At 47.3% G+C, this 21,844-nt stretch overlaps 1 protein-coding gene across 1 annotated transcript; it reads right to left on the reverse strand.

Moving 5' to 3' along the window:
- Positions 1-944: 944 nt before the first annotated feature.
- On the reverse strand, positions 945-21,720 carry PMS2 (PMS1 homolog 2, mismatch repair system component). Its single transcript, XM_054718185.1, has 15 exons — positions 21,641-21,720; positions 19,347-19,486; positions 18,162-18,248; positions 16,432-16,534; positions 15,133-15,316; positions 14,840-15,007; positions 13,857-13,954; positions 12,501-12,600; positions 12,044-12,128; positions 9,952-10,107; positions 8,393-9,233; positions 6,399-6,566; positions 4,255-4,355; positions 3,908-4,077; positions 945-1,290 (listed from the first exon to the last, which is right to left on the reverse strand). Exons 1-15 carry the CDS (start codon positions 21,661-21,663, stop codon positions 1,147-1,149), a joined length of 2,568 nt encoding a protein of 855 aa, XP_054574160.1. The 5' UTR covers positions 21,664-21,720; the 3' UTR covers positions 945-1,146.
- Positions 21,721-21,844: the final 124 nt, after the last annotated feature.

Raw genomic sequence — 21,844 nt, forward strand, 5'->3', positions numbered from 1 at the left:
CCTTTTATTTCCCTTTGCCTACAACAGTGCCTTGCTGCCCTGGCCGCACCGGGGAAGATTTAAAAATCATGACCCAGCTCCACGTGGTCCTTTCTCCCAGCCAGAGAGAGAATCCCCACTGGGTTTTCCAGATTATTCCTTTTTTTTTTTTTAATTTTTATGTACATCAGGGTTGAGAACTAGTGAGCCAAGAGGATCGTAATTTTAAATAAATGAAATTAAACCATTACCGACTTATTCATCATTAGGCTTAGCGTCGCAGCCTGAAAAATGCTGGGCCAGGGCAGAGGCCTGGGTGGCTCCCAAAGTACTCTTCCCGTTTTTGAAAAAACGTGCTCTTGCCTGTACACACACACACACACACACACACAGAGGTACACACACACACACACACACACACACACACAGACACACACACACACACAGACACACACACACACACACACAGAGACACACACACACACACACACACACACAGAGGTACACACACACACACACACACAGAGGTACACACACACACACACACAGACACACACACACACACACACACAGAGGTACACACACACACAGACACACACAGACACACACACACACACACACACAGAGGTACACACACACACAGACACACACACACACACACAGAGGTACACACACACACAGACACACACACACAGACACACACACAGACACACACAGACACAGACACACACACAGAGGTACACACACACACAGACACACACACACACAGGTACACACACACTCACAGAGAGACACACACACAGAGGTACACACACACAGGTACACACACACACACAGAGACACACACACAGAGGTACACACACACACAGGTACACACACACACAGACACACACACACAGGTATACACACACACAGAGGTACACACACACACACAGAGGTACACACACACACAGAGGCACACACACACACACACACACACAGAGACACACATACACACACGTAAATTAAGAACAAAAAACACTGCAGCAATACTCCACATGGTGCAAAAGGCTCTCAACATCATTTCCGAATGGCGCTGCTACGTGCTGTTTTTTAAGTAGGCTAATTTTGAAACATAATGGCTAAACCCTGCCTTGCAGAACAGAAAAGTCCAGTCTACAAACAATGTCAGTTTTGAGAAATGACATCCAGGTTGGCGATGTGTCTCATGGTCGGCCTGCCGTGGGGACAGTTCCAGGGATGGTCCATCTCACCCATGTGGGTGATCAGTTTCTTCATCTCACTCGCGTTAAGAGCAGTTCCGATCATCACCTGAATACGAGACACAACAGTTTCAAGCGTTACTGGGTCTGTGTTAGAATAACAACTCTTCAGCCGAATTTTCCTCTAAAACAAAGCTGGACAAGGTTACAACTCAACAACAACATTCCCTGAAAAGTCTTCCCCCAATCACTGCCTTCACCTCTCGGCGCCCGCCTTCCTGTGAAACCCAGCCGCGCCCTGGCTCCTTCCCCTTTCCTCAAGATGCCGCCACCCGCCCAGAAGCCAACCAGTCTCAACGGCGCCAGCACCACCTCTGTGCCAGCCACCCTCACCGGTCATCTCGGCAACTGCAGTGACCTCCTAACAGCCTCCCTGCTCCCCCTCACCTCACCCACCACCCTCCACTCGGCCGCCAGTGATCCCTTTGTAAGGTGCCCGAGCTCCTGGCTCTTCACCTGAGGAACAGCGCAAGTGCATCACCTGATCTGGCCCTCACTGCCTTCATGCCTGCACTTACAGGCACATCCCTTCCCTCCCCCCACTCCAGCCACACTGGCAGTGCCGGCCTCAGGACCTTGGTATTGGCTGTGCCCTCTACTGGGAGACTCTCCCCCAATGTCGGCATGCCTCACTTCCCCGCTCCCTTCGGGCTTCTGCCCTATGCCCCCTGCCTCCTCAGGGAACCAGCTCTCCTCGTCTACCCCTCTGTAGCCCTCGCCCTGCCTTTCCTCCATAACCCATTCACTACCTGACAGATACAGGGAGATGGGCGATGCCACGCAAAGCAAGAAACGGAGGCCCTCAGGAACAAGGAGAGGTGGCGAGTGGTGACACAGTCCTAGAGGCAGGATATGGGCAGCACTCTGCCACGTTGAAGGGACACAGACAACAGACAGGTTAACAGAAACAAGACAGCTATCACTCAGGGGCGCTGTGCCCAAGTGCTGGGAAGAGGCCACGTCAGTCGATGCTCAGGGTCCAGGGGCAGAGGCAGCAGGGATGTGACGAAGGAATGTGAGGCAGGGAATCCAGGCAGAGGGACGGGTCAGCACTCAGGGCTGGAGGCGGGAAGGGGACCAGGGTGACTGGTCTGCAGACAAGAGCAGCGAACGGGGCTGGAAGGGCAGGATGGCCAGAGCCTGCACCCTCAGGCGGCAAGGAAAGCCAGGACAGTCAGCAGGGTGAGCTGTGCCGCCCGGGGGACAAGAGCTGCCGCTGAATGGACCTGCAGGTGGGCAGGAAGGAGCAGCCACTGGCTCCGATCTCTGAGTCACATGAAGACATAGTTTTAAATGTCTGGCTCTCGGCACAGGCCAGTCCCAACTCTCTCACAAACTCCAGCGCGGGGTTGATATTAGGTCTTCATCAAAGAAATCTCTGTGGCTGGAAGTCAGGTCCCAGGCCCTATTCCCTGCTCTAATTAAACTCTCCTCTGGAGTAATTTCATCCAACCCCGTGGCTGTGAAGTACACCTAACATTTTATCTCCTGCACTGACATTTCCCCTGAGCTCGAGACTCGTTAATAGGACTGTTCTAGACACCTCCACTTGCCATCTAGAGGAATCCCAAATATGACGCATCTAAACTGAGTTCTGAGTCCCACCCACGCCCCAAAGTAAAAAGCTGCTGCTTTCCCCACCGCCCTTATTCCTGACACCCCCTCATCTATTCTCAGCCAGGACACCCCTCCAGGGGCTCCCGACACACGCAGCACTCCCAGGTCTGACCAGCAGGACCCGATGTGGGGCCATGGATGCGGGGCTTCTCTCAGATCAGCCCCCAGCTTTGCTCAACCCCCGGCAGCTTTCACACTCGCTGTTTCTTCTGTTTGGAAGGTTCTGACCCAAGGGGCTCCCTCTCATCTTCTAAGGGTCAGCTCAGATGTCATCTCATCCGACAGCCTTTCCCTGCTCCCCCCCTCTACTGCTCACCTCAATTTTCTGTGGGCACGCCCTATCCCAATACTGCTGTAATCTCCTTACTGAACTTACACCTGAAGCTGGTGTTGCTTTGCTGTCTAGTTCTCCCCACTAAGCTGTAAGCTCCACAAGGACGAGGACCTCATCTGCACTGTGCCTCTGGGGGGCCCCAGCACCTGGCACAGGGTGGGCCACACAGCGGGGGCTCCAGGGTACGTGTTGAAGGAATGGCGTCCTGGCCTTTCCAATGGGCCAGGTGATAGAGATTCCTTACGTTACCTGGACACCAGGCTAACGGTCACCCACTGCTCCCCTCTCCGGCGCCTGCGCAGTGAGTTGATGTGCAAGGCTTCGCGGCGCCCTGGGAAGGACCTGTGTGACCTGCAGTGCTGTGCAGGCGGGGCAGCAGCTCTCTACCTACCAACGTTGTTAACACCCACAGGGCCCACAGACAGACAACATGCGTGGACAGCTAACTGCGCTGCGGTCAACGCACCTCTGAGAGAGAATATGCTTAATGCAAGTAGAGAAAAAGCGGTAATTGTGGGGCAGAGTCAAAGATAACGCAGACATGTGGAGATGACATGTCAGGCTGACAAGCGATGAGGCTCTATCTGTACAATGACCTGTGGCCGTCACGGCCGCACGCACAACGCTGACTGCTCAGCAGCTGAGCTGAGGACTTCTGGGGACTACGGAGGGAGCAGACCCTCGGGGTCCTGGCCGATGAGCTTCCTTTACTCACAGACTTTCGACAGGCCCTGGAGGCAAACATCTGCCTGACGCGGGAAGGCCGGCACATAACCCCCGGGCTGTCACTCAGCATGAAGATCAGCTCGTCGATGTCCTGGGGTCCGAAGGTCCAATTTTTACTAGTTGGCAAGGAAATCAACTTAGCCCTTTCGGTGATGGGAGCTAAAAGAATAAAGTTTGGAGAAAAAATTCATTAGTTGAAAAATGTGTTTCGTTTGAGTGCTACCTGTCCTGAATATCTGACAGAGAGGGCAAGCATCTTCACTTCTTATAGAATACCTCAAAGATTGGTCCCAGCTCTAAAAGGGCACCGTTCTATAGTCTTAAGTAATAACTCACCACTTTCATCGATAACAAAATCAAAGCCATTCTTCCTGAAGATTTCCAGGTTTTCTATCAGGACGGCCTCATTGACAGCAGTTAGGTTGAGAGTCTGGGGTCTGAAAAACACAGGAGAGAGTCAAACCATATCCTCAAGTCAAACATTCAGGTATAACGCAGAAATGAAATTAAAACAATACTGTGAGTTCTTGAATCCATTTCAAAAAGCAACGTGAATAGTAACACTTTATTGAGCTGTGTGCCTTTCCTGTCACAAAACTTTCCGAGAATTTTCTTTTAATTTGTTTTAAGTTCATTTCAGAAGTTAAAGTATAAAAGTAAGTTGCTTTTCATGAATCTGCCTTCCCACCTGTCTTTTTCTGAATCCTCTCCTTAAATAAAACAATATAACATTTTTTTTAAAATGCTGGGGTTTTTTTGTGTGTTTTTTCCCCCCCTCCTCACAATAAAGACAATTGGAAAAGCTGGGGTAGGTCATTACAGGCACTTGAAAAGGGAGTAACATTTGTTTTGTACTCTACGGCTTCCTCTGCCTGAGCTGTTTCTCTCTCCACCTACCATCCGGCAATGCAGCCATCTCCTCCTGGGTTTACCGAGTCAGACAGACACTGGTAAAGGCAGGAGACAGAATGCGCAGACCCGGTAAGAAAGCGCAGACCCGGTCTCCGCCCTCGTGGAGTAAGTCTAGTGGGGAAGAAAGGCATTGATCAAACAGTCAAATAAATTACAACTACAGCTACACTGAGAATCAGGAAGAAGAGACACCCAGTGCCCTAGGAGCAGAAAGTGAGACTTGACCTGGAAAGAGGGGGTCAGGGAAGGATTCTCCAGGAAAATTTTACCAAGCAGCTTACTAAAGGTCCTTCCATTGCCATTGGCTTCTACTGAAAACAACACAATTCGTGCATCCCACAGGAACGAGAGCACTCCCGATGTTATAAGGAAAACCTGTGCTTCCCCAGCTCAGTGACTGTTTCTTCACGTCGGGATCTGAGTTTATTCTGCTATGTATTTTAATTTCTCAAGTGAAAATCCATGCCCTCTTCTTATAATTCTGCTTAAGAAAAGACTTCTGGCCCAGCCAGTTTGGCTCAGTGGTTGAGCCTTGACCCACGTACCAGGAGATCACGGTTTGATTCCCGGTCAGGGCACATGCCTGGGTTGCAGGCTCGATCCCCAGTGAAGGGCCTGCAGGAGATAGCTGATTAAGGATTCTCATCATTGATGTTCTATCCCTCTCTCCCTCTCCCTTCTTCTCTCTGAAATCAATAAACATTTAAAAAGAAAGGAAAATACTTCTGGTTTACATGGTATACCATCACACCACCTATGGTCAGTTGCCAATATTCAATCTGGCAAAGAACAGGGAAATGCAGATTCTGCAGTGACTAGCCATTGGAACAGTCTACGGTAGCAGAGGACTGACACACAGACAATGCTGCCTGAACACACACATTCCATGTGCTATAAACAGATGTACTACTTACTAAAAATTGCCTTTCATCAGAAGGGTTTTCTGGCCAACCAATGACGGACATTTTCCGATGGCTAAAATGTTGGATACTTATAAGAACACAACTGTGTGACCTTGAGCAAGTTACTGAACCTCTCTATGTGCCTTAGTTTTCTCACCAGTGAAATGTTGATATGATAGTAACAGTGACTACCTCATAGTTTGGGAGAATTAAGTGAATTAATACACGTAAATTGCTTCAACAGTGCCTGGCATATAATAAGCACTCAGTAAATGGCAAGTATGACTATCATTATGTAAAAAGTATAAAAATCTGCTCTAGCTGGTTTGGCTCAGTGGATAGAGCATCAGCCTGTGGACTAAAGGGTCCCAGGGTTGATTCCAGTCAAGGTCATGTACCTTGGTTGCGGGCACATACCCAGTAGGGGGTGTGCAGGAGGCGGCTGATCGATGTTTCTCTTTCATCGATGTTTCTAACTCTATTCCTCTCCCTTCATCTCTGTAAAAATCAATAAAATGTATTTTTTTTTAAAAAGTATAAAAATCTCCTGTAGGGCTGCTCATGGCAAATCTATGTGTAAATACATAGGCACACGTGTAAGCTATTAGATCTTACATGTGGGAAGGGCAACGACCCTGCAAATCCAGAACCCCGCCGGGCACCTGCCTGATGAGCCTCTGGCCCTGGAGCGCCGTGTGCTGCTGGAGCATCTCGAAGTTGTACTTCTCGTCCGTGGCGTGCTGGTCCACGATGAAGAGGTCCGCGTCCAGTTTGGTGATTATAAACCCCAAGTTAAACTGACCGATGACTTCCATCTCGGCAAACATGGTCTTACTGCATGGAGAAAACGCTAATTGTGAGACATTTTAAAAGGCTATTTTTCGGATGAAAAAATATCAAGAACCACAATAACAGGTGATCAATAAGTGCTTGCTGAATTAATGAAAATCTCTTTTTAAAATCGCAGTTAACTTCACTTTTCGAGGGCTGACAGAATGAAAGGTAAAGGATAAGCAGCTTTTATTTGGGGCACCCGACGTGTGCGCCCTCTCAAGCACACACCTGCTGTGACTGTGTGTGAGTGACGTGCACCTGAGAGAACCTGGTTCTCTTCACCGCATCCGAGTTCACAGTTCTACCAGATGACGTGCAAAGAAGTTCACCCCAATTAACTACACACTCCCAATTAACTACACACTCCTGAAAGGAAATATTTCCTTGAAGACCTTTCTCAATGTAAGCTAGGCACTATGAATAGCAAAGGAATTACAAAACATAAAAGTCTTGAAGAATTTATACTCTAGCCCAGCTGTGGCTCAGTGGTTGAACATCGACCTATGAACCAGGACCGTGGTCAGCAAACTGTGGCTCGCGAGCCACATGCGGCTTTTTGGCCCCTTGAGTGTGGCTCTTCCACAAAATACCATGGCCTGGGCGAGTCTGTTTTGAAGAAGTGGCGTTAGAAGAAGTTTAAGTTTAAAAAATTTGGCTCTCCAAAGAAATTTCAATCGTTGTACTGTTGATATTTGGCTCTGTGGACTAATGAGTTTGCCGACCACTGAACCAGGAGGTCACAGTTCGATTTTGAGTCAGGGAACATGACTGGGTTACGGGCTTGATCCCTGGGGGGGGGGGGGGGGGGAGGTGCGGGAGGCAACCAATCAATGATTCTCTCTCCCTCTCCCTTCCTCTCTGGAATAAATACAAATATATTAAAACAAAAAGAATTTATATTACAAATTAGGCAAAGCCTATGTGGTCCACACGGAAAGTGCTACAAAAGTTCAGTGTCATTACACAGCTGCACTCTGTTCAGTCAACCGCAAGGCAAAGTTTAAAAAGACAAAAGTTAAGCATTTCAGAATTCAACATTTTAACAAGTCACGATGTTGTACGTGATTACTGACAGAAAAAGGGGGCAGTGTTTTCTATTATCTGTATTATTAATATTTTTCTTTAAATTGACTCCTTTCCCTTAGCCTAACCCTGAGTGACCTTCTTAAAACCACAGGTTTGACATTGTGTTCTACTTTTTCCTAATACAACTGAAATGGAAGACAGCAACATGCATCAAAAGTGCCATGAATTCCTTACAGGGGAAAAAAGTCGCTGTGGGCTGAAAACCTTGAGGAAGAGGAATGAAATCAGGATCAAGGCATCCACTGACTTGGACGGACAGACAGGACATGCATGCTAAGGCCATCCAACGGGGAAATTCTCGCACGGTTTTGGGCAGCAGAAAGAGTTCTTTATAGCAAATGTATCTGGTGGCTGTGCGAGGCAGTGAGAAGAAGTTGGTGAATGGAGAAAGCCTTGCCAGGGATGCACTGGCCGCTTTGTGGACAATGGCCGCTTTGTGGAATCAAACTGGCTCCCAATTTAGAATCTTCTAGAGGGAGGGAGAAAGGGAGGAAAATGGGGCAAGTCTGACGTTCTGAGATACAAGTCTGTGGTGCAGGGAAGACCCCAGGGAGGACCACCCTGACAGGCGGCAGGAGCCAGAGGACCAGGCGCCGGTGCCCAGGCAGAGCCACACCCAGGCCTGACCCAGAAGAGAGGCCATCACAGCAGAGCACGCAACACCCAGAGGAGCAAAAGCTGACTCTGGAAGGATCGGCCTTTGGCTCACGCACACACCAATGAGCAAGGATATTCTTTACCTTATCTCCTTCCTTAGCTCCTCTTCTGCGGCTTGATTCTCTCCAGGACAAATCTTTGCCCGGAACCTCCTGTAATTCTGCTCGCCTCTGCGCTGCTCTTGGTGGTGTAACCGCTTCACGCGTGTACTTAAAGACCTCAGGGAAAAGTCCAGGGGCACGATCTTCTTGTTAATTTTAACAGCGACGTCAACCTGAGACTCCGGCATGTTCTGCGTATTAACCGACTTCTGAGGGGCGTCAGAACTGAAAGGAATTCCTTCTTGTTTAAAACGCTTGGTGTTTGAGAGGTTAGTTGGCTGAGGCCACATTCTAAATTTACATCCACTGTCTTCTTGTTCTAAATGGCATTCCATGTCTGAAAAACGATGCCCAGTTTCAGGCAGCTTCTCGCACGACTCCATCTTTTCTTGTGAAGACCCGTCTTCCGGGGAGCTGGCTGCTCGGTCGCTGCTGGAGTGACTGCCCGTGTCCGGGGTGCTGAACCCCTCCTCTGAGCCTGTGGAGGTACTGCCATGCCCTGAGTCCCTCTCCGCCTCCGCTGTGTCCTCATCTGGACTCATGCCCCCTCCTGGAGGGCCGGCCCAGCCTGCGCCTGAGCGGGGCGCCTGGGGGCAGAGGGCGTCTGCGGGCCTGGAAGACGGCACGCTTCTCTTCTGTCTCGGAGAAACCTGCCTGTTCTGAGGCCTGTTCCCTGCGGAGTGCCGCAGAGAAAAGGCCTCCCGCAGCCTGGAGATGGTCACCGCCCTTCTCTCTTCCCCGCGCGTCGCTAGCGAAGCGGGCCTCGCCTGCTTCTCCGGCAGAGGCTTTTCCGTCTCTGCCCAGCGCGGTTTCAGTAAGTGGCCTAGGCAGAGAGGAACAGAGGAGAGCGTCAGGAATAAGAGGAACAGCGCCACTACAGAGGAGATACAAACTGAGAAAGCATGAAAACTGTCCGACGTTAACCACAGAGAGAGACAAATGAAAACCTCTCACGATGCCCAGGTCTGCTCACCAGAAGGGCAGAATGCAAACAAGCATTCACGCGGACAAGGATGGAATGGGATGCTCCCACACGGCTGGTGGCAGAGGCTGATACACCGCGTGTGAGCGCTCTGGGCGTGTCCCCTAAACCTAAACGTGTGCTTGCCTGGGACCCAGCCCGCCTCCCCCGTCAGAAACGCTGGCCTATACTGACAAAGCCATGGACGAGGGTGTCCACCACAGCTTTGTGCATTATAGCCCCAAACTGGAAATACCCAACGGTGAGGGCCTCCAAAAACTCCCTCCTCCCTCAAAGGGATGAGAAAATGGGCAAAAACTGTCAAAATCAACTTTCTCAGAACTCTGAAAATGAAAAGGCTTGCACAGCATTCAACTGAGTTCCAGTAAGAACACATCCCTGTGCACTAATGTGCACTAATGGTGACTTATGTTCTTTCTTTTTTATTTTAGAGAGAGAAAGAGAGAGAGAAATATCAATGCATTGCTCTACACAGTCATGCATTCACTGGTTGCCTCCTGTAGGAAAGTATCACAACAGCTATGTTTTAGAAGCTGTTGATATACTTGCAGTCTTTTACCTTCACTATCCAGCAGTGGCTGCTGACTGACGTTCAGTTTGCTGGCATCACTATCGAACATTCCTATCAAAGATGTCTTTAAAACTGCCAACAGAAGCTTCTCCTCTTGTAGGAAAATTTGCCTTTTATCTGGAGTGACATTGATATCAACACATCCTAAGGCAAAAAAAAGAAAAGACACTTACTGTGTTTAAATTCACCTATGACAACAGAAATTCCCCTACCTACTATTTTATTCACTTGTACTGACCAAATGTACTATTAAAGACATTACAGTGTCCAAATTATTATTCATAAACTATAAAATTAGGTCCTTCAAATAAACAAGGAAAAGATGATCAATTTTGTAAATAGAAAAAATATGCAAAGATTTGAATGAGTGAATTGCACAAGAAAAAGAATAAATAAGCACATGAAAATCCTATATAATAAAAGCCTAATATGCTAAGTGTCCAGTCGGCCGTTCAACCAATCAAAGCATAATATGCTAACGATATGCTAAGGCTGCTCAACTGCTCGCTATGACATGTACTGACCACTAGGGGGCAGACGCTCCAACCAGTAGGTTAGCTTGCTGCTGGGGTCCAGCCAATTGGGACTGAGCAAGACGGGTTGGACACACCCAGGAGCCCTCCCACAGTCCCTCCCCAGCTGGCCAACCTCCTGCATCCCTCCCCAGCTCCGATCGTGCACCAGTGGGGTCCCTACGCCTGGCCTGCACCCTCTCACAATCTGGGACCCCTTGGGGGATGTCAGAGAGCCGGTTTCAGCCCAACGGCAGAACAACCAGGGAGCGCCGCTCAGCCAGAAGCTGGGCTCATGGCTGGTGAGCGCAGTGGTGGTGGTGGGAGCTTCTCCCGCCTCCACAGCAGTGCCACGGATATCTGACTGACGGCTTAGGCCTGCTCCCTGCCACTGCTCTCGCCAGCCGTGAGCCTGGCTTCTGGTTGAGCGGGAGCCCTGGGGGGAGTGGGCCTAAGCCATCAGTAGGACATCCCCCGAGGGCTCCCTGACTGCAAGAGGGTGCAGGCCTGGCTGAGGGACCCCCCCACTCCCCAAGTGCACGAATTTCATGCACCAGGCCTCCAGTGTATAATAAAACTGCAAACTAAAGGAAGAAGTCACTTTATCACCTACCAAATTTGGTTAAAAAGTATAATACCTAATACATTGTTGGTAGATGTGTAAATTGGTACACCACAATCATTTCCACTAGTGCAGTCATTCTAATTCTAGGAATTTATCTAAAGGGAATATCAAATATATAGATAATGATTTAATTATAAGGACAGTATTTAAATTTCTAAAAACTGAACAAAAAAGTTTAAAATGAAGATATATCCATACACTGGAATATAATAAATATAGCTATTAAAGTCATGTTTCTGAATAATTTTTAATGGCATAGTGAAGAAAATGTTTATATCTAAGGACAAAAAGTACCATACAAAATTAACCAAAATTCTTTTCTCACCCAAAGCATATGGATAGATAGAGAGGTCATTACAAATTTTTAAGGTGTGCACATATGTATTTTCTAAGTACTTAGAAAAAATACTGGATAGCAATAAACCAGAATTTTAAAAATCGTAAGAAAAATACGAAATAAATTATTTTCTAAATCAGGGAGGACATTCTCCCTTGGTTGACATGAAAAAGGCACATTTTTCTAATACAATTAACACAGTTTCAAGTAGAAAGCAGAAAAATCTGTATTAAAAATATAACAAATAAAAGTCTGTGAAATAAAATTGAAAGCCTGTAAAAAAAAAAAAAAATGGCCCTAGTCGATTTGGCTCAGTGGATAGAGCATCGGCCTGCGAGTGAAGGGTCCCGGGTTTGATTCTGGTCAAGGGCACGTGCCTGAGTTGCAGGCTCCATTCTCATCCCCAATTCTCTCTCATCATTGATGTTTCTAACTCTCTCTCCCTCTCCTTTCCTCTCTGAAATCTATAAAAATATATTTTAAAAAATACATGGCCATTAGTTGTTACTATAAGAGTCTGTTTCCAGTCGTATCAGAGCTTTACACTTTCATTGTATTATTTTAGGAGTAAGTCACCGATTTTACTGAAATGTCAGTGGAACTTACCCGAATCAACAGCAATATTAAGAACAACAAATGGGTACTGATGTCGGTTATACATGTGATAGACCTCGTTCACAAGTCTGGAAACCTACAAACAAAACAAAGATTAGAAAAAAGTAAGTGTTCCCTTCTCCCAAGGTTCTAACAACATGCTATTCTAACCCACCACTAAAGGGATACATTTTTAACAGCTTTCGTGAGGTATAATTGGCCTGCAGTAAGTTACACGTACTTAAAGTATACAATCAAGATAATGAATACAGCCATCACCCAAAAAAGATTCCTTGTGCCCCTCCATCATAGACCCCTACGACTGAATCTTTTTCCAATCTAAAGATGCTCTTGAAAAAAATGCCCAACATTGCAGGTGCGGTTTAAATACCCATAAAACACATTCAAATGGACATAGAAATGTATTTGTATGACTTAAAAAAAACTTGCACACAAAAAAAATGTATACCTTTGCTGGGTCACACGGCCGCCAATTGATAAAAAAGAATTGTCTGTCGGTTGAACTCCGTCCAACACCATGAGTACAGTGAGAGATGAAACCCGAGACACTGTTCAGTGTGAACAAGGGCAGGAGTCCAGAGTGAAAAGGATTAGAAACACGTAGGATATGGCACATTCTTAAAGTAGAAGAGAAATAAAAACATAACACCTGGTGCCTGCAACGAAGTACTAACATTTCAGTTAATGTGCACCTGTGTTCCCTTCCAGTGAGTCACAAGAAGGACACGGACCTTCTGGAAGGCTCGAACGCTCCGGTAGACCAAATCCACCACAGGCAATGCCACGGGTTCAAAACGATTTGCTTCAGCTCTCCTCTCACCTTCCCTAGTAGATCCTGGGCCTCCACACAAGGAGTGGGTCTCACTGCAAACTCACATTCCAGAACCTTCGTGCTGTCCCCACCAGCTATCCAGGGAATCCGACTATTTGTCACCAGGATCTCTGCCCGCATTGCCTGCCCTTTTAAAATCTGCTCTGTTAGCAAACGCGTATCTCCTGAGGCGCTGGTAAGGTGCTTACTCCACCGGAGATCCACCTCAGGAACACTTGCATTTCCGTAAGAATGATGCCTTAACGTAAACGAATCCCCCGTCTTTAATTCCAGGCAAAGGCCAAAGGCAAGTGGAGGGAGAGTAAGCAATCCAGGCCCCACAGGCCCAGCCCTGCTTATGGAAACTGTCTACTGTTCTTACATTAAAAGTAATGACGCTGGACTGGACCTCGGGTAAGGCATGAATTAAAGGAAACACAGCCTCCACTGCTCTCTGCCAGATCCCAATAAAGTAAAACATTATACACAAAATAATTTTTTTAAACTTTTCTAATTGTTCACTAAACGTAACCTTTGCTACAAAGACTAACTCAATAGGAAACCCCTAAAACACACCAGTTACCCAGAACCGTGGTCGGCAAACTGCGGCTCGCAAGCCACATGCGGCTCCTTGGCCCCTTGAGTGTGGCTCTTCCACAAAATACCATGGCCTGGGCTAGTCTATGTTGAAGAAGTGGCATTAGAAGAAGTTTAAGTTTAAAAAATTAGGCTCTCAAAAGAAATTTCAATCATTGTACTGTTGATATTTGGCTCTGTTAACTAATGAGTTTGCCGACCACATACCCAGAATATTGATAATACCCAGAATTAAGTAACTGACTCCTTCATCTACATCTCTTCTTCAGCAGTAACACTGCTTACAGGTTTATAATGAACAAAAGAAACTAAAAGCCTTAAAAGCACTAGCTTTAAAAAGAAAAAACTCAAGAAAAAAGTACTTGATTGTCATTTTCCTGGAGGCAATCCACTCACCAAAACTGATTTTGCAGAGCATCTGAGCAGCTGAGCCCGAACTCTTCACAGACGCTGTCACTAGGGGGCAGCTGAACAAAAGGAATGAGGCTCTGCAACTAGAAGAAACCGGGATTCAGTGATTTCCGGAAGGACCGCGGGGACCTAACTGCAGAAAGGAAGACCTGGGGGTTCTTGTGTTTCCTTTCCTAGTCAACTAACCACAGTAAGAGCAAAAAGAATTTCGTGCCGAAACCGGTTTGGCTCAGTGGATAGAGCGTCGGCCTGCAGACTCAAGGGTCCCAGGTTCAATTCCGGTCAAGGGTATGTACCTTGGTTGCGGGCACATCCCATGTAGGGGGTGTGCAAGAGGCAGCTGATCGATGTTTCTCTCTCATCAATGTTTCTAACTCTCTATCCCTCTCTCTTCCTCTCTGTAAAAAATCAATAAATTATATTTAAAAAAAAAAAATGCCGAAACCGGTTTGGCTCAGTGGATAGAGCATCGGCCTGCGGACTCAAGGGTCCCAGGTTCGATTCTGGTCAAGGGCATGTACCTTGGTTGCGGGCACATCCCCAGTAGGGGGTGTGCAGGAGGCAGCTGATCGATGTTTCTCTCTCATTGATGTTTCTGACTCTCTATCAATCTCCCTTCCTCTCTGTAAAAAATCAATAAAATATATTTAAAAATATATTTAAAAAAATAAAATAAAATAAAGAATTTCGTCAGCTGCTTTTTGCACTAAATTTTTATTTTCCTCTAGAAAGATGAAACTTAGCTCCTGCTTATCCATAATCAACATATTGCCCATAATACTTGATATATTTTCAGACAGAGAGTAAAAGTATTATTTTATTCTCTACAAGAGTGAAATAAAAACTCTCAGCATTCAACATTAATTTTTGTGACAGATACCCAAGAATATCAGTTCTCCGATTTTATTCTCCATTCTGTCCTAAAGGACAATAGAAACCTGGCTTAGGCGCTAGAGCGTAAGATATACCTGTTTCTGCCCAAACACAGATCCAATATTGTCCCTTACGCTGGAGCTTCCGCTTGTGCCCACCACAGGCTGCCGTTTTCCTTGTCCCACCTGATTGGTGCAACTTAGACGGATGCCCGAGGAAATGATACAGTACGCGTGGAGGACATGGACCATCTTGGCAAATTCCTGTTTAAAAAGCACAGGCACACGACTCAATAAGAGAACAAGAGGAGAGTGAAGCGTTCTAGCAGATCTTCTGCTGTGGGTGTTCCTAACAGTCTCAATGTTTCTGGGTCCTGAACTGACCGCACCTTTTTAATATTCCTTTGAAACTCCTTATGGCGCACAGGCAGTGTGTAAAACAGCTGCTGGACACTGACTGTCGTCCCTCTGGGCCGTGGGTATGGGGTTTTCTGGATAATTTTCCCATTGTGATCAAACACTAGTCGAGTCCCAACCTTCGCAGATGAGTGGCAGGTAGAAATGGTGACGTCACTGGAAGAGAATGCCAGGTGAGGCCTGGTCAGTCAGAGACTCACTGGTGTTGGACATCAGGACATCACACACTCACTTTCTCACTTCTGTTCTCTCAAGACTCTAAGAGATGATGAATCCTCTGAGATAATCAAGAGAGTTCAAATGGGTGAGGAATCATTATAAAATCTAAGGTATGACAGAGAGTTCTGAAAATGCTTTTTGTTGATTTATGGTAAAAATATGTTTTTCTTGATTTCAGAGAGAGGAAGGGAGAGGGAAACTGAGATAGAAACCGTGATGAGGGAATTATTGATCAGCTGCCTCCTGCATACCCCCTACTGGGGATTGAGCCTGCAACCCGGGCATGAGTCCTGACCGTAATCAAACCATGACCTCCTGGTTCATAGGTCGACGCTCAACCACTAAGCCACACCAGCCAGCTGTAAATGCTCTGTTTTGATAAGAACTTTGAAATTTGTTTTTTTTTTTTGTTAAACTGCAAAGGAGTAAAAGATCTCAAAACTTATATATTCACAAATAAAAATTTCTTTCTGATTTGTTACTAGTGTTCTAACAAAAATTTTTAAAAGGATCCAAAAGATATTATAGTTCAAAAATTGAAATTAAAACCAATAGCATCTATAATTTATTATCTGTTATTTTAAAATTGAGAAGTTAGCCCTAGCTGGTTTGGCTCAGTGGATAGAGCGTCGGCCTGTGGACAGAGGGGTCCCAGCTTCGATTCTGCTCAAGGGAACATACCCGGGTTGCGAGCACATGCAAGAGGCAGCCAATCGATGATTCTCTCTCATCATTGATGTTTCAATCTCTCTCTCCCTCTCCTTTCCTCTCTGACATCAATAAAAAATGTATGGTTTTTTTTTAATTGAGAAGTCACTGCTTGACCAAGGTAACAATTTTTTTACGATACTATTTGCTTCATTTCATTCATTCATTGCTTACATTTCAGAGGCATTATCACTCAGATTGATAGTAAGATAAAACAGAATGCAGAAGTGAAAAGTTGAGACACTCAAGATGACGAGGTGTAAATAATAATGATTCTAATTATGCTTTTTAATTTTCAGAAAGATTTTTTACAGAGTTGTTAGTAGATTAAAATATTGCATCACCTCAGTGCACAAAGTGAGCTCAGAGCTTCCCCCCGAAAGCCGAAAGTTTCAACCTGAGTTAGGTCAGCAAACTCTTGAATCTTAGAAGTGTGATGTTTCAGAGCTGGAAGAGAGGTACAAAATGCGGCTCAGGATATCTGAAGGGGTATAGCAATGAACATACACAATGCCCACCAAAGTAACTGGCTTTGAAAAGCTGTTTTAGTGTTTACTCAAAATGCTATCTAATAAAAGAGCAATAGGCAAATTGACCGCACCTCCGCTACACCAACAAGCCAGGCCCACCAGCCAATCAGGAGCAAGTATGCAAATTAACCCAACCAAGATGGCTGCGGCCACAGAGAGAGCAGGAGGCTTGGGTTGCCCCCGGCAATGGAGGAAGCCAAGCTTTCCACCTGCCCTGGTGGGCCCAGGCCACCACTCAAGGCTACAAAGTTTCAATTATAGAAGATAAATAAATCCCAACAAAAATGGCAGCAGCCAGGGAGCTGGAGAGAGCAGGAGGCTTGAGTTGCCCCCAGCAATGGAGGAAGCCAAGCTTTCCGCCTGCCCTGGCGGGCCCAGGCCTCCGCTCAAGGCTACAAAGTTTCAATTATAGAAGATAAATAAATCCCAACAAAAGTGGCTGTGGCCACCGAGAAAGCAAGAGGCTTGGCTCCGCTGAAGGCTACAAAGTTTCAATTATAGAAGATAAATAAATCCCAACAAAAATGGCTGTAGCCACAGAGCAAGCAGGAGGCTTGGCTCCGCTCAAGGCTACAAAGTTTCAATTATAGAAGATAAATAAATCCCAGATACCAGGGCTTCTGCTTGGGTCGCCGGGGGGCGTGGCCAGCCTGCAAACCAGCACAGGCCCCTCCCCCAGGCCGCCCCCATGCCCCAAGGGAACCCCCACCCTGATCCAGGACACCCTTCAGGGCAAACCAGCCAGCCTCCATGCATGCACCAGGCCTCTATCCTATCTAATAAAAGGATAATATGCAAATTGACTGTCACTCCAACACACAAGATGGCTGCCCCCACGTGGTCAAAAATGACTGCTCCCATGTGGACACAAGATGGCCACCACAAGATGGCCAGCAGGTGAGGGCAGTTGGGAGGGGCCAGGTCTGCAAGGGAGGGCAGTTGTAGGCGATCAGGCCAGCAGGGGAGGGCAGTTGGGAGGGACCAGGCCTGTAAGGGAGGGCAGTTGGGGGCGATCAAGCCTGCAGGGGAGGGCAGTTAGGGGTGACCAGGCCGGCAGAGGAGGGAAGTTGGGGGCGACCAGGCCTGCAGGGAAGGGCAGTTGGGGGGACCCAGGCCTGCAGGGGAGAGCAGTTAAGGGTGACCAGGCCTGCAGGGGAGGACAGTTAGGGGCAAACAGGCTGGCAGGGGAGCAGTTAGGTATCAGTTAGGCATCAATCAGGCTGGCAGGGGAGTGGTTAGGGGGTGATCAGGCTGGCAAGCAGAAGCGGTTAGGGGCAATCAGGAAGGCAGGCAGGCGAGCAGTTGGGAGCCAGCAGTCCTGGATTGTGAGAGGGATGTCCAACTGCCCGTTTAGGCCCGATCCAGGTAGGATCGGGCCTAAACGGGCAGTTGGACATCCTTTGAGGGGTCCCAGATTGGAGAGGGTGCAGGCTGAGCTGAGAGACACACCCCCCCCCCCGTGCACGAATTTCATGCACCGGGCCTCTAGTTTTGAAATATTTTGCCCACATATTTTAAAACAGGGTTAGAAAAATTCAACTTACTTAAGCCTTCGAAGTTTTCTTCTTCTACCCCACATCCATTGTCTGAAACTTCAATGAGATCCACCCCATAGTCTTTAAGCCTTAGATCTAAGGACAAAATATTTATTTTTCAAAGAAGTGATCCATATAAAAGCCTTATAGTGACAGTATTTATAACATACATAGGAAAATTTGAGTCATAACTGCACTTATTTAAATGTACTATTGTCATTTTATTTTTTCAAGTCCTTCTTTGCTATTTACTAGTACTAATAAAATAGTTTTGTTTTGTTTTCTTTCCTTTCTCTCTTTAAAAAGAATAATTTTAACATACTCATTAAAGAAAACAGGCTTTGGCCTAGCTGGTTTGGCTCAGTGGATAGAGCATGGGCCTGCGGACTGAAAGGTCCCGGGTTCAATTCCAGTCAAGGGCACATGCCTGGGTTGCAGGCTCGATCCCCAGTGTGGGGCATGCAGAAGGCAGCCGATCCATGATTCTCTCTCATCATTAATGTTTCTATCTCTCTCTCTCCCTTTCCCTTCCTCTCTAAAATCAATAAAAATATTTTTTTTTTAAAAAGAAAACAGGCTTTGTAATCAGACTTCCTGGGGTCATATTTTACTAGCTTTATATCCTCAAAAACAAAAAAAAGTAAATTCCTTGCGCCTTAACTTCCTCCTTTGTAAAATAAAGATAAGAGTTACTGCCAAAACCGGTTTGGCTCAGTGGATAGAGCGTCGGTCTGCGGATTGAAAGGTCCCAGGTTCGATTCCGGTCAAGGGCATGTACATTGGTTGCGGGCACATCCCCAGTGGGGTGTGTGCAGGAGGCAGCTGGTCGATGTATCTCTCTCATCGATGTTTCTAGCTCTCTATCCCTCTCCCTTTCTCTCTGTGAAAAATCAATAAAATATATTAAAAAAAAAAAAAAGAGTTACAATAGTAATAATTCCTGTCTCGTAAGATTATTCCAGATTAAATAAGGTATCCCATCCATAGTTCTTCACACAATGTCTGCCTAGCACATAGCAAGAACACAATAAAAGTTAACTGCTATTATTATTGCTACCTAGCACATAGTAATTTACTTTATTAACTAAATTTAAGTTAAGAATATAATTGAGTGTCTTATGACAGTAACCAATGTTACGTGAATAAAACAGCATAAACTGGATACTTCTTGTGGCTTAAGTCTCCCAAACTTACCAATATTAGTGGCACCGGCATCCACGCTATTTTCCACCAACTCCTTCACAGCAGAACTTAGACTCAGGACCACCTGCCCAGAACAAATCTGATGGACTGACCTCCGATCGATGGGTTTGATGACCTTAGCAAGTTCTGTACTAAAGAAACCAGTTACAAGAAACAAGGCAAGTATGCATTTATGTATTTTTCATCCCGGTTTCAACGGGTGGGAAGTGATTCATCTCTGTTAATAGTTAACGGGGCTAACGTGTTCATTTGTTATACAAACATATGCATTATTACATTCATAAATATTAAATGTTGATCTAGCCCTATCCCGTTTGGCTCAGTGGATAGAGCATCCGTCTGAGGACTCAAGGGTCCCAGGTTTGATTCTGGTCAAGGGCATGTACTTTGGTTGTGGACACATCCCAGTAGGAGGTGTGCAGGAGGCAGCTGATCGATGTTTCTCTCTCATCGATGTTTCTAGCTCTCTATCCCCCTCCCTTCCTCTCTGTAAAAAATCAATAAAATATATATTTTAAAAATGTTGTTCTACAATTCTTAAACATTTGTCAAAAAATCTTCTGACTAGAGCAGTGAGGGGCAACCTTTTGAGCTTGGTGTGTCAAACTTCGCCAAAAAACTGAGCATAACTCGGGTAGTGTGTCACTTTGAGGAAAAAACTAACTCCAAGACTCTAGTCGCAAATGTTTCATCCTCAGGAGCAGCAAATGTTTCATCCTCGGCATGCGGCCGCGTGTCATCAGTAATGGCTACGCGTGTCAGTGCTGACACGCGTGTCATAGGTTCGCCATCACTGGACTAGATACTACGAATGCAATAGATATTTAAAAATCTAATGATACTGGGATCTACATGGAGGAGACACATGTGCCCCTCAACCTATGGGTCAATGATTTCTTGCAAGGATGGGATCTTCTTTCTTGAGAAGAGAAAGCAACACTTCTCACACAATTTGCAAAACCAAGAGTATGATGGGAAATACAAAGTGCTTGTGTCAAAACCAAAGCCCCCTGAGAGCCTGGGTGCCGGTTGTAAACCTGTTCCCAGAGCTGCCTTTGAATCCCTGCTCCGAGTCCAGGCTGCCAGCTGCTGCCTTAAAGGCCCTCAGAGTTCTGGCTCTCCCTGCTTTTTTTTTTTTTTTTTAATCCTCAGTGGAAAGGAGAAGGAGAGAGAGAGGCAGGGAAACATCAAAGTGAGAGACACATCGATCGGTTGCCTCCTGCATGCCCGGCCCAGGGCTGGGAGCCTGCAACCGAGGTACACGCCCTCGACGACGGGAATCGAACCCGGGACCCTTCAGTCCACAGGCCGACGCTCCATCCACTGAGCCAAACCAGCTAGGGCTGCACCTGCTTTCAGAATTTTCCAACCCTGTTTGTCTCCACTTGCTCCCTACTCCAACCCATCCTCCATGCTACCACCACAGCTACTTTAGAAAGCACCAGTCTGGTCAAATCATTTTTCTGCTGAAAAACTTAGCAGCGTCCCTCTGTCTGCTGTAGGAAGGTTAACACGGAGTCATAACTGAACCCGTCTCCTTCACTTGCTCCTTCTCTCCAGGCCTCCCCTGGACACGTCCCCCACATGGTGCTCGCTGCTCCTGGTCTATTGGCTCTCTCGGTCTAGGCGGCTCCCCTCTCCCTCTCCCGCCTGGCAGACCCCTGCTCATCCCAAGACCGCGTCCCATGTGTTCAGGAACTTGAGTCCTAGTAAACGGGGCGATAACGGGAGTCACAGAGCACAGGGGCCCCAGGCCTCAGGTCCATTTCTGGTATTTACTTGGAGGGGCGGGGGACAAAACACTTAAACGCGGCGAACTTGGGTTCAGGGACCTGACACTGAATGCACAGAACCCGCCGAAGACTCGCCACCCCGAATTCGGCGGAGCTCTCCAGCCAGTAATCGCATTCGCAAGCAGACAGAGAGGTTCTGCATTTTTTAAACGGCGGCCATGCAAATGAGCATATCCCTTGAAGCCTCCTCCAAATAACCTCAATTCTTTTCCACAAAAAAAAGAGAGAACCCTTCAGTACACTGGGACTTCAGGTCCATGGACGTGCGGCGGCGTCTGGGCTCAGCCTGCCCGGGAGCGGGCCGCTCCCCGCGCCGCCCCGGCCGCCCCGTGCTCCCGAAGTGGCAGCGGTGGGCGGAGCGCTGAGGAGCCCTCTCCGGGGCCTGCTCGCCTGCAGGATCCCCAAACGCCCCGGTCATGTCTCCCTCCCTTGCAGGAACGCCGTGCGCCTTCAAAAGGGCGACGGCGCGGGGACACTGCAAGCACCGCTCACCTCAGCCCTTCGGCTCGTTCCATGGGTGCAGAGCCTGACGCGCTCCCGGACTCGCGACAGTTCCTACCGCCGCTCCCACGGGTGCCCCTCCCCCGGGCCGCCCATTGGCTGCTTCTGAAACTTTGCCCCGCCCCTTCCGGGTGGGGCGGAAACAGATTCGCCCCATCTCCTTCTCGCTGATTGGTGGCGTGAAAAATCGGGGTC

The sequence above is a fragment of the Eptesicus fuscus genome, chromosome 6, assembly GCF_027574615.1.
Source record: "Eptesicus fuscus isolate TK198812 chromosome 6, DD_ASM_mEF_20220401, whole genome shotgun sequence".
Lineage (NCBI taxonomy): Eukaryota > Metazoa > Chordata > Mammalia > Chiroptera > Vespertilionidae > Eptesicus > Eptesicus fuscus.